Source organism: Idiotropiscis lumnitzeri, chromosome 12 (genome assembly GCF_059441095.1).
Source record: "Idiotropiscis lumnitzeri isolate Australia: NSW breed Sydney's pygmy pipehorse chromosome 12, RoL_Ilum_1.0, whole genome shotgun sequence".
Taxonomy (NCBI): domain Eukaryota; kingdom Metazoa; phylum Chordata; class Actinopteri; order Syngnathiformes; family Syngnathidae; genus Idiotropiscis; species Idiotropiscis lumnitzeri.
The window spans coordinates 1,305,040-1,320,538 of NC_142402.1; the positions used below are offsets into that span (position 1 = coordinate 1,305,040).

General features: G+C 43.9%; 1 protein-coding gene across 6 annotated transcripts in view; it reads left to right on the forward strand.

The window, feature by feature from the left end:
• The window catches only part of LOC148325142 (solute carrier family 53 member 1-like), a 280,462-nt gene that overhangs the window by 219,607 nt on the left and 45,356 nt on the right, over window positions 1–15,499 (forward strand). For all 6 annotated transcript variants that reach the window (XM_088311143.1, XM_088311148.1, XM_088311147.1 and 3 more), the window contains 5 exons: window positions 440–619; window positions 777–942; window positions 1,054–1,248; window positions 7,728–7,894; window positions 8,011–8,150. In XM_088311143.1, the coding sequence (XP_088167269.1) occupies window positions 440–619; window positions 777–942; window positions 1,054–1,248; window positions 7,728–7,894; window positions 8,011–8,150 (848 nt within the window). The remainder of the gene's footprint in view (window positions 1–439; window positions 620–776; window positions 943–1,053; window positions 1,249–7,727; window positions 7,895–8,010; window positions 8,151–15,499) is intronic.

Below are 15,499 nucleotides of genomic sequence, written 5' to 3' on the forward strand. Positions count from 1 at the left end.
AGGCAAGCCCCCTCTCTGTTTTTTTGTATTTGTATATTTCTCTTGAGTGTGCGAGTGTTGAGTCCGGACTCAAGTACTACAGCCATGACACAATGAACTCTTAGCATCAAGTGTGCTATAATTCTCACCCTGGTAGTTGGTGAGCTAATTTTCTCTATGCCAAGACAAAATTCCTGCAAATGCTATATTTAAAGCTATGTTGCTCTGTTAAACAGAATTTGGAAAATGCTTCAGAATCAAATTTTAGTGCCACTGCCACATAGTTACTGCTTTCATGTTATAAAAGATGCAAAAACACAAAAACAGACTTTGCAACTTGCTAATATAGAAATGAATATTTATCATGGCTTGGAAAAAGTATTTGCATCAGAAAAGATGGTCATTTATAATGCAAAAGAAATAATCGTTTTTTTGGCTCATTTGATCTTTTTGTCTTCAGATTGCAGGACTTTTGGGGGTATTGTGGTGTGTCAGCCTGCTGTCATGTCTGTTCAGTGACAGCATTCCAGTGCCGATGCAGGCCAATCCTTTGGCTCTTTATGGCTTCTTCATTGTCTTCCTTTTCAACCCATTCAAGACCTGCTACTACAAGTCACGCTTCTGGCTTCTCAAACTGCTGGTAACATTACCCACATTTACAGTCTGCAAATGTTGAATGTAAAAGAAACCAGTTTGTTTGTTGAGTTTGTTCTGGTCATTGGTTTGATGTAATTAACGATCACAGCATATAAAATGTTACTCGGGGGGGAATTCATCATCCATATTTTCCTCCACAGTTTCGGGTAATGACTGCACCATTCCATCGTGTTGGCTTTGCTGACTTCTGGTTGGCTGATCAGTTGAACTCTTTGGGAGTTGTTTTGTTAGATCTGGAGTATATGATTTGTTTTTACAGTTTTGAACTTAACTGGAAAAAACATGATGGACTTATCAGCAGCGAAGGTGAGACTGCTCTCTTATTTACAATAAAATAATGCAATTGTCCAGCAATCAAATATTATTTGTTCGTAATCAAATCTGATTATAACAGGATTCAAATGTCATCTTGCTCAGGTAACGATGTGTGTAATACCTACTCCTATGGCGTCCGTGCAGTGGTTCACTGTCTTCCTGCTTGGTTCAGATTCATCCAGTGTCTTCGTCGTTACCGGGACACGAAAAGGGCTTTCCCTCACCTGGTTAATGCTGGGAAATACTCCACTTCGTTCTTTGTTGTAACATTTGCTGCACTCTACAGCACACATGAAGGTATACTTAGTAGACAGTTTCACACAGATTAATGCGAACAATAAACAGTAGGAAATGTTGCACATCATTGCAACAATAACACTTCTGTTCTTACTCAACGATCCAATGAATATTGCCTTAAAGCAGGGGTGTCAAACTCCAGTCCTCGAGGGCCGTTGTCCTGCATGTTTTCCATCTCTCCCAGCTGCAACCCACCTGATTCAAATGAGCAGGATACTTATCAGGCTTCTTCAGAGCTTGCTGATGAGCTGATCATTTGAATCAGGTGGGTTGCAGCCGGGAGAGATTGAAAGTAAAGTGGTCACAATCAATGACTGTAGTTATGTCGTCTGTATGAACAATTCTCTGAAGCAAAGTTGGAAGTTGCTTATGATGAAATGAAAATTTCGTTCTTGGGCACAATGCATTGTGGACAGTTCTTTTTAAGTAAATATTGTCGCCCCACTTTGTCATTATCAGTCATTTGTTCTATGTTGATAGTCTTGCATTTAATTCTGTTTGTAAAAAATTAATTTCAACGTTAAATGTACAAGTTTTCACTGCATACATGTGATCGCTGTTCGCTTTTTAATGTGACTTCTTTTAGAGTTTAAGGAAATTCACAAGTTACCTATTGGTCACAAAAATAATTTGAGTTTCTTCTCATGCACACTGCTCAGAGGTATTAAGTTAATGATCAGAATGACAACAAACTTTTTGGATATCAATTCCGTACACACTTCTTAGACGCATAAGTGCTAGCTGGGATAACATTAACAAACGTTTCATCAGCTTTCATCTTTATACTTTTTTACCTTTTTTGTTGAGACCTTAAAAGAAACCCAGCTTCTACAAGGATTAGTGCTGCACAATATGTCAATAACGGCACATGCGCTATGCGTATCGCAAAGACGAGCGATAAAGCAATACTGTCGTATGGCATTGTATACTTTTAGCTGACTTTGATTAATCAGATGCAACCTTAATTAACACACCACTGAAAATTAATTGGCCCGCATTCAATTAGGCAGTGTGAATAAAGATTAATTGTGCAACTATCAATGGCATTGCTATTCATCCGTCCATCCATTATTCAACCACCGTTCAAGGCGCTAAGGGTACACCTTGAACTACTGGTTGCCAGCCAATGGCAGGGCACTCATTGAGAAACACGCAGTCACGCTCAAAGTGACACCCAGGGACAATTAAGAGTATCCAGTCAACCTGTTTTTGGAATATCGGAGGAAACCGGTGTACCCTGACAAAACCCACGCACGCACAAGGGGGGGACAACCCCACCGGAAGGCCGGAACCCGGAATCAAACTCTTAACCTCTGCACTGTGAGGCACGTGCTAATTAGTTGGTCACCATTGTCGTCCTCAATGACATCTCATTCATAATGACATACATACGCATCTTGAACAGTTTTGAGCAGTTCATGTAATCGATCCTCAGCAAAATACCATGTGCATCTCTACTCATGCCCAAATCATACTCTGAAAATGTAATGAAAGTTGTAATATTTAGGATTCTATGGATGGGAGCCAGCTCCCATCGTTGCCTTTTCATATGCAATTAGTTCCGACTATAAAATCTAAAATATTGGGCGATGGGTGTAATTTTTGGAATATGAGCGTCACAATCATGTGCACAGAATTTCTAACCCCAAAGCAGAGCCAAAAAAATAAAGAGCAAAATTCTGAATTTTATTCCACCAAGGGAGCACGAGAACAAGAAATAAAGGCAAATTAATCAAAACAATAACAACATCAGCAAAAGGCTGACGCGGAAACAAAACTAACGTAAGTGGATGGGCGGAGCGCAGTGGATGTTAGATGCCGGCATAAAAGACATAAGGACTAACGTAAATTAATGTAACGGAAGCACAGTGAATAACTAACAAAGGAACTCAGCCCAAGTAGGAGAAAGACAGGTGACTAGAAACCAAACAAAAATAAGTCCGAACTGCACAAGGTAGGACAAACAAAAGCGACGAAGACAGGAAGTACTAAAACCGGGAATTTACTCAAGTGGGAATAAGTAATGTGGCGAACGACAAAAGCACACGATTACCAAGCAAAACCAGACTAGTAGCAACAATTTTCCGGCGACTAACTTTCAGTTCTCCAGCACCTATATACCCTGCTGATTGGAATGACCAGCAGGTGTGCACTGGAGGCTCCGCCCATCCACCAGGCCCAGGGTCTCGAAAAAAACAAAGTCAGTTAGTCACCAAACATGACATGAGTGGGCACGCATATCCATTTGCACATTCGTTTTGCTGACAATTGATTATGGTTTTTATACATTAAAGTGACAATTTTGTTTCTCTACAAGGGATATGAAGAGACTATGCTTACAATAAAATAAAAAATATTACAACTTTCTTTGTAATATTGTCATAGTATGTGTGAGAAATATCAAGTTGCTACTCAAATTGTAATATTCTGGTGGGAATTCCGTCTGCATTCACCCAAATCATAGAATAGTTACTTGGGTAATTCTGCCAGGATATTTGACTACTATTCATGGAGGATATGGCATGTAGAGGAAACATGATCCGTGCATATATTATTAGCATTTACCCATCCTTTTAATTTATATTACACCATATGGGAAGTGCTTAATTACAGCTCCAGCTGTTGTGAAACGTGCTATATAAATAAAGTTGTATTGTATTGTATTAATTTAAATTGTTTGGTTTCTTGGCAGTATTTTTTTAAGTCCACACATTCGATTTGTTAAATATTTGACTATTCCTCTTTGTAGAAATGATCGAGTTAATTTAAATTGATTGTTTTCCTGGCACTGACTTTAAGCGACGTCTGCACTTTCAATGGGATTGAAGTCAGGGCTCTGTAATGGACATTTTTGTTAGTTTTTTCAGTGATTTGAGATGAATTTGAGAAAATACGAGGCAGTCTTCGACTTTTATTATTGTATTCACTTGTGCAGTGCGCCAGTAGCAGTAGCTGCAAAACATCCCGCATCATGTTACCACCATCATTATAGCCATGTCCAATAGTTCAATCTTTGTTTCGTCTGATCGTGAAACAGTCCAGGTGTCATTCAGCTTTTTCATGTAGGCAAGTAGCAAACCTTCTCGAGGTGCTCCCTGTTAAGCTTAGGCGACCAATTGCTACACAACGCCCACACAACGGCACCCCAGAGGCGGTAAAAGGATAAACCCTCGACCTCTGGAAAATGACAAAGCTTAAGGTTTTAACCTTCAATACAGAAGGTCTGTCACCTGCCAAAGCCCAAATACTTGGAGAATGCCAGGCAGACGTCATATGCCTCCAGGAAACGCACCAAACATCCGTGCCCTATCGTATTCCCGGAATGCACCTTGTCATCCACCATCCCAGCAGAGTACACGGAAGTGCAGTCTATGTGCGTGATCCCTCGCTCGTAGAAAACTTCTTCGATTTCACTGCGGATGGAGTTGAAGTACTAGAAGTACAACTGAAGATCATGACCATCACTTCCGTGTACAAGCCACCCCCTACCCCCTTTAAATGGCCGCCGAGCTGTGCCATATCCGACAAAGTCCACCTAGTCGTCGGAGACTTTAACAGTCATAATACTGTTTGGGGGTACGAGGCTAATGACCCCGACGGAGAAGCAGTGGAGGAGTGGGCTTTGGCCAATCATCTCTCCATCATATACAGTGCAAAGGATCCACCCTCCTTCCGCAGCGCGCGCTGGAGAAAGGGATACAACCCGGATCTTGTGCTTGTCCCCACTCGCTACCGTCAAAACTTCACCAAACTTGTATCTGAACCTATACCTCGGTCACAACACCGACCTATCATTGTATCGGTTGTACCGACAGTGCGACCAGTTGAAACCAAGCCAATGGTACGGTTCAACTACCGTCGAGCTGATTGGGACAGCTTCCAAACCGACCTTGAGCCCCTTATAGGTGGAATAGAACCGATTCCAGAATGCTATGAAGAGTTTCAATCTCTTGTCTGGAAGACGGGACTAAAGAACATCCCCAGAGGTTGTCGGAAGAACTATATTCCTGGACTTGATGACCAAAGCAAGACTCTGTATGAACGCTATATTGATGCATACAGTGCAGATCCGTTTGCTGCCGACACTGTAGACCTGAGCGACCAGCTGCTCGCCTCGCTTAGCGAGGCAAGAAAGTCACGGTGGCGGGAAACTGTGTCATCAATAGATATGACCCACAACAGTAAGGAGGCTTGGAAGCTCATCCGAAAGCTGAACTCTGAAAAACAGCCCCAACAGAGCCCCCCTGCTGTTACACCAAACCAAGTAGCAGCACAGCTTGTCATGAATGGCAAGCCTTTGACCAGAGAAAGAGGGTTCGGCAAGAAGATGAGGGAAGAAATTAACCGTATAAATAACATCTCAGACGAAATATTACTTCCCTTCACTCCAGTCGAACTCTCTGAAGCCCTTCTCACCGCTAAACCAGGTAAAGCTTCAGGCCTAGACGGAATCTCTCCGGAAATGATAAGGCACTTCGGAGTTAAAGCAAGAAGCTGGCTCCTGTCGCTGTTCAACTGCTGTGTCGCCAATTACCAACTACCCAAAATATGGAGGAAAGCCAAAGTTGTCGCATTGCTGAAGCCTGAAAAGGACCCAAAGCTTCCGACAAGCTATAGACCCATTTCCCTCCTTTGCGTTCTATATAAAGTGTATGAGCGCCTTCTCCTTGGCCGTATCAGCCCCACGGTAGAAGAACATCTCACCGCGGACCAGAGTGGCTTCCGCGCTGGCCGCTCATGTTGTGGACAGGTGCTCAACCTGACACAATATGTCGAAGACGGCTTCGAGCGTGGCAACATAACAGGGGCAGTGTTTGTCGACCTCACTGCAGCGTACGACACAGTAAACCATAGGGCCTTACTTTACAAGCTGACCCAAATGGTTAAAAATACATGTGTCGTCAACATCATCCGCTCCCTGCTTTCAAACCGTCGCTTTTTCGTCGAAATGGACGGGAAACGTAGTCGTTGGAGAGACCAAAAGAACGGTCTCCCCCAGGGTTCTGTCCTTGCTCCGTTACTCTTCAACGTCTACACCAATGACCAACCGACGTTCCACAACATCCGTCGTTTCATCTATGCCGATGATCTTTGCTTGGCTACGCAGGCAAACGACTTCGCCACCATAGAGAAACGACTGTCGGATGCCCTCAAATCACTAACAGCCTACTACAGGGCTTGGTTCTTGAACCCAAACCCAGGCAAGACCCAGACCTGTTTTTTCCACCTCAGGAACAAAGACGCCAAGAGGGAGATGTACATCCAATGGGAGGGCGTTACGCTCAAGAAAACACCTAACCCGGTGTATCTTGGCGTTACGCTCGACCGTACCCTCTCGTTCAAAGAGCACGTGGCGAAGCTTCGCAAGAAGGTTTCGTCGCGAAACAACCTGCTCGGGACACTGGCCAATTCGACCTGGGGTACTGACCCGGACACTCTCCGCTCGACAGCGATGGCACTATGCTACTCGACTGCAGAGTACTGCGCAGCAGTATGGGCCCGCTCTGTGCATGCCGCAAAGGTCGACGTAGAGCTCAACAAGGCCTGCCGAGTCGTCACGGGCAGCCTGAGAGCCACGCCCTTACCAGCACTCTATAGATTGACTGGCATCGCACCGCCCAACATCCGCCGCCTTGCAATCTCAAAGGCAGAGAGGGATAGGCAGCAAAAAGATCCACGCCATCCACTACATGGACACCAGGAGGAGCAGAGGCGCCTCGTGTCTAGGAAGAGCTTCGTCACTATCGACGGACTCGGCGCGACGACAGCCCCAAGCTTCCGACTCAGAACCTGGAGACGTACCGATAGCGACAACCCAAACGAGGCTCTACCCGACATCTGCGAGAGCCTGTCTGCGGGAAAAGACCTCCCAAGACGTCACTGGGCCACGCTCAACCGCGCACGAGCCAAGGTTGGCAAGACTGGGGATAACCTAGTCAAGTGGGGCCTCAAGAACAGCGCTGACTGCCCGTGCGGAAACCCCAACCAAACGATGGCCCACATTCTCCAGGATTGTCGCCTGAGCAGCCCGTGCACAGACAATGACCTTAAGCTAGCAAATAACACCGCTCGTCAATGGCTATCAGTATGGAGCGATAAGATATGATGATGTAGGCCGCTGCAAATTTTAGTCGAGCTTGAAGTTTTTTCGTTTCAGACCAGGGGCTTCTTTGAGGTTGTGTTTATTAATTCTAGTCAAGGTAATCTGTCAGCTCAGAAAGATAAATTAGTAATCATACTTTTAGTCTAATTATAACTATGTATTTTCTTTCTTGATTATTAGCTGTAATTTAACATAACTATTTTTATAAAAATAAAAACAAGACAATATTTTAACTGACTGATTTGCTTGTTTCCTTATAATATATATATATATATATATATATATATATATATATATATATATATATATATATACGTGTGTGTGTGTGTGCTTTCTTCCAATCTAACAGATTATTATTGTTGTCTTGCTTCTTCAGCTCAGTCATATGATGATGCCAAGATCTTCTTCTACTTGTATGTCACTTGTTTGATGGTCAGCTCATGTTACACACTAGTCTGGGATCTGAAGATGGACTGGGGCCTTTTTGACCGGAATGCTGGAGAAAATTCCTTTTTGAGGGAGGAGATAGTCTACCCACATAAGGTATATTTACAGCTATTATTCCATCTGTCTTTGAAGATTGCATTCCTGACTGCACTTTGTTGATGCACTAACTTGTACTGTGCTCATATTTTCTTCGCCTGCATGTCTGTTTGTAGGCCTATTACTACAGTGCCATAGTTGAGGATATACTGTTAAGATTTTCCTGGATTTTAACTATCTCCTTCAGCAAAATCGCCAGTGTTCATGGCATTTCTGACATACTGGCAACATTACTGGCCCCAATGGAGGTCTTCAGGTATGTGGCTATGCTTCCATGTTGAGGTACGTTTGTGGAACTATGGCTACTGTTCCTGCATACCTGTAGTTTGCTTTTTCTCACCCAAATCCGTTGGTGAGTTTTTAAACAATTTTGGTGTTCCTGGTTCAGCCTGTGTTCATGCGACACAATTTCAGGACCTAAATGTCTCACAAACAAGTCATGTGACATTGCATTCTTGTTTTATGGCCACAACAATCAATCAAGAGTATTTTTGCAAGAGTTAGTGATTAGTATTACATGGCCACAGATAGCTGAGAAGGGTCTTGTGCAGGAGCACCCACCATCCAACATGGATTTGTTGTCTAGATCAGGTGATGGTTTTTACCACAATTAAAGACAACCACCATCTTGCACAAGATGAGTAAACAGAGAGACTATAGACACACTACAAATCAGGACAGTTGGAGTATTGTAGCTGAGGTGCCCAACCTTTTTCAGCATATGAAGTACTTATAAATTGACCGCCTCCAAATTATCTTAAAAAATACAATTCATTAATTAATTTAAGAAAATATACTTGGAAATTTTGATATGGTGAATCAATATTGGGGGACCTTGCATAACTGCATGAACCTGTCTTGCAAAATACATGTAGCGGTGATGAAAGTAGCAATAATGACATTAAGAAATTACGTAATAAATAGATGGCAATTCAAGGTTTAATCCCTGCACTAAATCCCATTCACCACTGGGCAGCACCATGCCCATTTGGGTTAATTCTGGGCAAAAATGAGTGGAAAAATCCTTGTTAATTTACCGCATTTTCACGATTATAAGGCACACCCAAAAGTCCCAAATTTTCACAAGAACTGCTGCCCTTTTCAAAGCTGCCTTTTTCTAAACATACATCGGCATGCATGCTAGCTTCTGTTTTAGCACTAGATTATCTTTTGTCATATCTGCGCCCAATAATGCGTTGCGTCCTATGTATGTGTTAAATACCGACATAGCAACTGAGACTGCGCCCTTTAATGCGGTGGACCCTATGGTCCTGACAATTCGGTAGTCATAATACATATTGGAGCTACATTAAAAATGTGTATGTCTGAGTTAAAAGATTAGACATTAAAAAGCCAAGGGGGTACTGCATGCTCAGAAGGTGGTGTTTAGTGGCAACCACGTTCAGGGTATTGCGTGATAGAGGTTGGCCTTGCCCGTATGCAGGCTGGAACCACTTTTCTTGCTCTTGCGTGCCTGGCCTTCCTCCCATTTTGAGGCTTTTTTCAACAAATTTCTTTGTTTACAGGAGGCGGGAAAGATTCCCTCTCTGTAAATTATTTTTTTTTAATCTATCTTCAGAGTTTTCCAGAAATCGCCATTCATATTTTAATGTTTTATGAGTCAAAACCATTTCAGTGACTAACGTCTGACCAACGGGTGAATTTGGATCGATCAATGTGTCAGATATTGTGTTCATTCAACATGCAGCCTGTAAAGCCTTTAAAGAAAAAATCCAAAACAAAGACGTCGGGCACACGTGCACATATTTTTAATGCATTTCCAGTTAGGGGGCATGAAAGCCAATCACCATTAGTAATGTGTGATTCAGGTCCCCAGGTTGACTGGTGTTAGTGGCAAGGGTTCTGTAAATTATCTGTTTTTTAAAAGTCAGGTTGGCACCTCTTTGTTGGGTCATGGAATGGTAACCTTGATTTGAACCTCAATATTAGCGTCTTTGAGGGACGCGCTAATTCAATCCATTGACAGAAGGGAGGCCGTGTGTTTGGATTCTGGTGTGCCACCGACCCTTACTTAGCTGGTTTCCTCTTTGGTGAGACATTGTCTTATCACCAACATCCCTCGTTTCCTGTAGGAGTGTGAACAAGGCTAGGATTGTTAGTGTCATTATTGTGTATCCGTTAGACCAGTGGTCCACAAACCCCGGTCCGCAGGCGACTTTGGCCAGGCCCCGGCGGGCCGCACAGATGAAAGAACAAATTAAAAAATTGCAATCCTTTGTTTATTTATTATCCAAGGCTGAAAAATGATTTATTTATTATCCAAGGCAGAAAAATTATTGATTTTGAAAAGGGACTGGCTTTTCTCATGCACACTTTGCGCATGTCAAGATGCTAATTGTCTTGGTTGTATTACACTATTATTAAACCCACAAGCTAGCAAAATGAGGAAAAAAACCAGATCCCATACAAAGCATGCTTTGCAGAATATCCAGCAAGCAACCCCAAGGTTACCAGTCCTCAAAGGTATGCCATTGTATGAACCGGTCCGCGGCAGAAAAAAAGGTACTAAATAAACTAAATAAATAAATACTAAACAAATTAATGTAAAGATTGTTGTCTACCTCCTTAAGGAAGACTTAAACAGATTTAAAAAAGGCACTATTCTGCCCTCGCCACACGTTCTCAAGTTTGTTCAGCTAGACAGATAGTAAACAGCATGAAGAAGGGTGAAGAATGGAGTTCCAGAAGTTGGGTTGAGAATTTGTGTGAATTCTTTTGAATCTTTTTCTTCCTCATTCTTCATGCTGTTTACTATCTGTCCAGCTGCACAAACTTGAGAACGTCTGGCGAGGGCAGAATAGTAAGAAGACAAAGATCTAACCAAGTTTTCGACTGCTGCGTGGTATTGTGTTACTGGCTCGTCTCTACAAAATTCGTGACTGAACAACACCGGATATCCGCACACTTAATGTCCGTTCCCCAAAGGAGGTACGGCTAGAAACAATGACCAAAAAAATCTGCGTGAGGCAGAACAGGCACTAGGAACCTGGCATAATTGGCATCTTAACTGAATTAACTCTGCCAGCCAACGAGTGGCTGTGTTGACCAACACACAAGATCCTGTTTAGCCTTTTCCAAAGCCGGCTTAGAATTTAATTTAAATCAGTCATCATAGCTACGCATCACGGTTCTTCCCAAACATGTGAAATAGTCCCCTATTGACATCTGACAAATTAAGTCATTAACCGGGAATATCAATTTCTTGAGGAGGAACTGAATTTGAACTCTTGAATTTAAGGTGAATGATCTGTGAAAAGCTGCCCCTCCTCATCATAGTGTGACTCTCGGCCTCCCCGCCCTCACACGCACCTGGGTTAAGGACTTTTTGACCAACAGACCCTTGGCTGTGACGCTCAGCCCCTACACATCCTCCACCTGAACGCTGAGCACCGAGTCCCCTCAGGGATGCGTGCTGAGGCCTCTCCTGTAGGCTCTCTACACCTATGACTGCAGCCCGACCCATGGAAACAACACCATCATCAAATTTGCTGATGATACAATAGTGCCCGGTCTGATCTCACAATGAGATGAGACAACTTACAGTAGGAGGTCTAGAGATGAACGGCTTGGTGTGAGGACAACAAATTACTGAACACTGCAAAAACCAGAGATCGTCATCGACTTTAGGAATAACAAGACTGTACCACCCCCTCTTTACATTAAAGACGAGTGTGTGGAGAGGGCCCGCACATTCAAGTTCCTGGGAGTACAGATCTCCGATGACCTCTCCTGGACACACAACACCAGAGAAGTGATAAAGAAGGTCCACCAGTGTCTGCACTTCCTGAGGGTCCTCAGGAAATTCAACCTGGAAAGCAAGCTGCTGGTGGCCTTCTACCACTCATCCATCGAGAGCCTGCTAACTGTGTCTCCGCCTGGTAGGGCAGCTGCACTGAGGCAGACAGAGAACAGTCAAAACAGCACTGAGGATTATTGGTTGCCCTCTCGGCTCCCTGTCGGACATCTACACCACGCGGTGCCTCAGAAGAGCTCACAAGATCATCAAGGACAATACTCACCCGAGCTCACACCTCTTTGACCTGTTATCTTCTAGCAGGCACTACAGATGCATAAAAACAAAGACTATCAGACCGAAAAACAGTTTCTTCCCGAGAGCCATCTCCATGCTGAACTCTCGCACACAAATACCCTTACCTTCGGGAACTGAAATATAATGTTTTATTTATTTTCATATTTATTTTTTATTTTTAATATGTAACTTTAATTAATTTAATTGATATATTTGATTAAATTATTTGTTAAATTGTACTGAGAGGGGAGCTCTCCAATCTCATTGTACACTGGGTAAAATCACAATAAAGGGCATTCTGATTCTATGAACAGAAAAGTTGTATTTTAATCAATACGTATCTAGACATAAAATGAGATGACAGCTACATTAGCAATTTAGCAGACGCTCACAGACTGGAACACGTTCAACGTCCGATGTATATTAAATATTTATAATCTCATCAATAATATATGCGGTATTTTGTACTAGGGCGAACGATTTATCGTTTTGGGACTAAAATCGTGATCTCAGACAACGCGATTTTGAGATTGTCAAAGCTGCAGTTCGAGCCCAACATTCACGTTGCAGGTCACTCAGTATTGATTAAAAAGCATTGCCCTGTCGCTCGTTGTCCCAGAAGTAATTTCTTTCGCCGCTGCTTGAGTGCTCGGCGCCAAGCTGTCTTGTGCCGCAGCAGTATGGGCTTTATTTGTACGATATGCAAGTCCGTGCACAGCAACAGCAACGAGCTGCGTGATGACTCTACTACCGAGTAGCGTTTTAAACGAGGAGGCGAACACGGGGTCGCTAAGCGTGCTAATCGCTAACATGTGTCACAGTGTCGGGAAAGACCCAAATTAAATGCTTAGGTGTACAGTCGACATTTAACATGTTATGATCCACCAGCAGTGCTGGTGGATTGAGCAGGACTCTCCAAGCGCAGACACGGGAAAATGGGTTATACAAAGATATTTATTAATAATCAAATAGACAATCTCCAATATGCAATCGCGAATCAACCGGGGCTATCGTCTATTGCGACTATGGAACTTAACTATCGAACGAGGGATAAACAAGGGCGCTGGCGGAAAATCACACCAGGGAGCAAAGGCAGTAAGGAGGAACGAAAAGCGCTTGCAAAAGGCAAGGGAAAGAAACCAAAACGCAAATAGCTTACCGCACAAGGGTAAGAGGATTCCAATCGGGAAGCAAAGAACAGAAAACGCACCGAGCAGTAGCTGGCGGGAAAAACAACTCAAAACACGCAGTAGCAAGAGAACTATTAACAAGAGTGCGATCAAGAGCATGGGACATGAACGTGAGCGATGTGGGATAACGATCCGACGCTGGGGAGTCAGTGTAAGTGTCTTAAATAGTGTGTGCAATCAGTGAGTGGATAGGAGTCCGGTGTGGAGCTGGTGGGCGCGTCCCGCAGCTGCTGACGGCCTGGCCCGAGACGATCGCTGAGGGAACGCCCCCCCAGCTGTCAAAACAAAAGCACATGGCATGACAGACACGGATCGTGACATAACAGAAGTCTGGTTAGAACCGCGTTAGGGTGGAGATCTAACAGATATGAATAGAAATATAGTATTTCAATCAATATGTATCTCGACGTAAAATATGATGACGGACGGCTACATTACCAATTTATCAGACGCTCTCAGACCGTAAACGTCTATCACCAGGGCCCTCCTCTGGAGCCAGGCCTGGAGGTGGGGCATGTTGGCGAGCGCCTGGTGGCCGGGCCTGCACCCATGGGGCTCGGTCAGGCACAGCCGAAAAGGCAACGTTGGTCCTCCTTCCCATGGGCTCACCACTTGGGAGGGACCAAAGGGGTGGGGTGCCATGTGAGCCAGGCGGCGGCAAGTGGCAGGGACCTTGGCCTTGGCGCTCTGATCCCCAGCTACAGAAACTAGCTTTGGGACATGGAATGTCACCTCTCTGAAGGGACTTGGAATGTCAGCTCTCTGGCAGGGAAGGAGCATGGGCTGGTATGCGAGGCAGAGAGGTTCCAACGAGACATAGTCGGGTTCACCTCCACACACAGCCTGGGCTCTTGTACCAGTCCTCTTGAGAGGGGTTGGACACTCTTCCACTCTGGAGTTGCCCAAGGTGAGAGACGCCGAGCTGGTGTGGGCATACTTACTGCCCCCCAGCTTGATGCCTGTACATTGGGTTCACCACGGTGGACAAGAGGGTAGCCTCCCTCTTCCTCAAGGTGGGGGGGGGGGGACGGGTACTGACTGTTGTTTGTGCTTATGCACCAAACAGCAGTACAGCGTACCTACCCTTTTTGGAGTCTTTGTAGGGTGTGCTGGAGTGTGCTCCCCCTGGAGACTCCCTCGTTCTGCTGGGGGACTTCAATGCTCACGTGGGTAATTACAGTGAGACCTGGAAGGGCGTGATTGGGAGGAATGGCCGCCCCCAATCTGAACCCGAGCGTGGTCTGTTACTAGACTTCTGTGTCGTCATGGATTGTCGATAACGAACACCATGTTCAAACATAAGGGTGTCCATATGTGCACTTGGCACCAGGACACCCAAGGCCCCATTTCGCTATTTAAGTGAAGTTGTATTGTATTGTATTGTATCGTCACCTAGCCTCTTGCCCAAGAAGAGGAGGCAGAATTGAGAATCAAAGCCGTAGTCAAACATTTCTACTAAGCTAGCAGCTTTAATATCCATTGGTAGAGCATTCCAGAGCACTGGAGCAATAATAGAAAATGCTCTTCAACGGTCTTCGTTTTGGTTCTCGCGATCACTAAAAGAACAGCATGTTTTGAACAAGAAGGTTTAGGGAAGGAACATACAGTACTACTAAGTCAATTCGACAAGAATGTGGTAAGCAACGTATTATTTTATATGTAAAAAAAAACAAACTTGAAATTGCATCTCAAGTGGACCAAGAGCCAATCCAAGCTAGCATTGGTGTAATATGGTCAAATGGGCTGGTACTTGTTAGACGTCTAGCTGCAGCAATTTGTACTCACTAGACTTTTAAAACTAGACAAGACCAGCGAAACAGTATGCTACAATAATCAAGGCGAGACGTAGCAAACTGATGAATTATGATTTATACTTCACTGACAGAATAGGGCAGGTTTTAGCGATATTGCGGGGGTGGAAAAAAAAAGCAGTTCTGGTAATATTCTTCATGTGCATTTGAAAAGAGAATCAGACATGACACATTTTTTGCTCCATCACTTTTGGTAATCGGACATTTATCGGGGCTCAGATTGGTGTGCCTAAATAGGTGTGGATTACAAGCAGGGGCAATGATCCACATGTCGGTTTTTTCAGACTTAAGAAGCAAAAAATTGAGACATGTATTCTCGGTAAGGCATGTCTTTAGATTATAGCAAATGCGTGGGTTTCTTGCGGCATGTAAGATTGGGTAACATCGCCATAACAATGAAAACTAATGTTATATTTACATATAATGTCACCAAGGCAAAGCCAGTAGATGATAAACAACAAAAGGCCCAATAACGATGTCTTTTGGATTCCACATGTAACCATATGAAATAAAACTCATCATTCCGTTTTTTCCGCAGTCAATTAGCACCCTC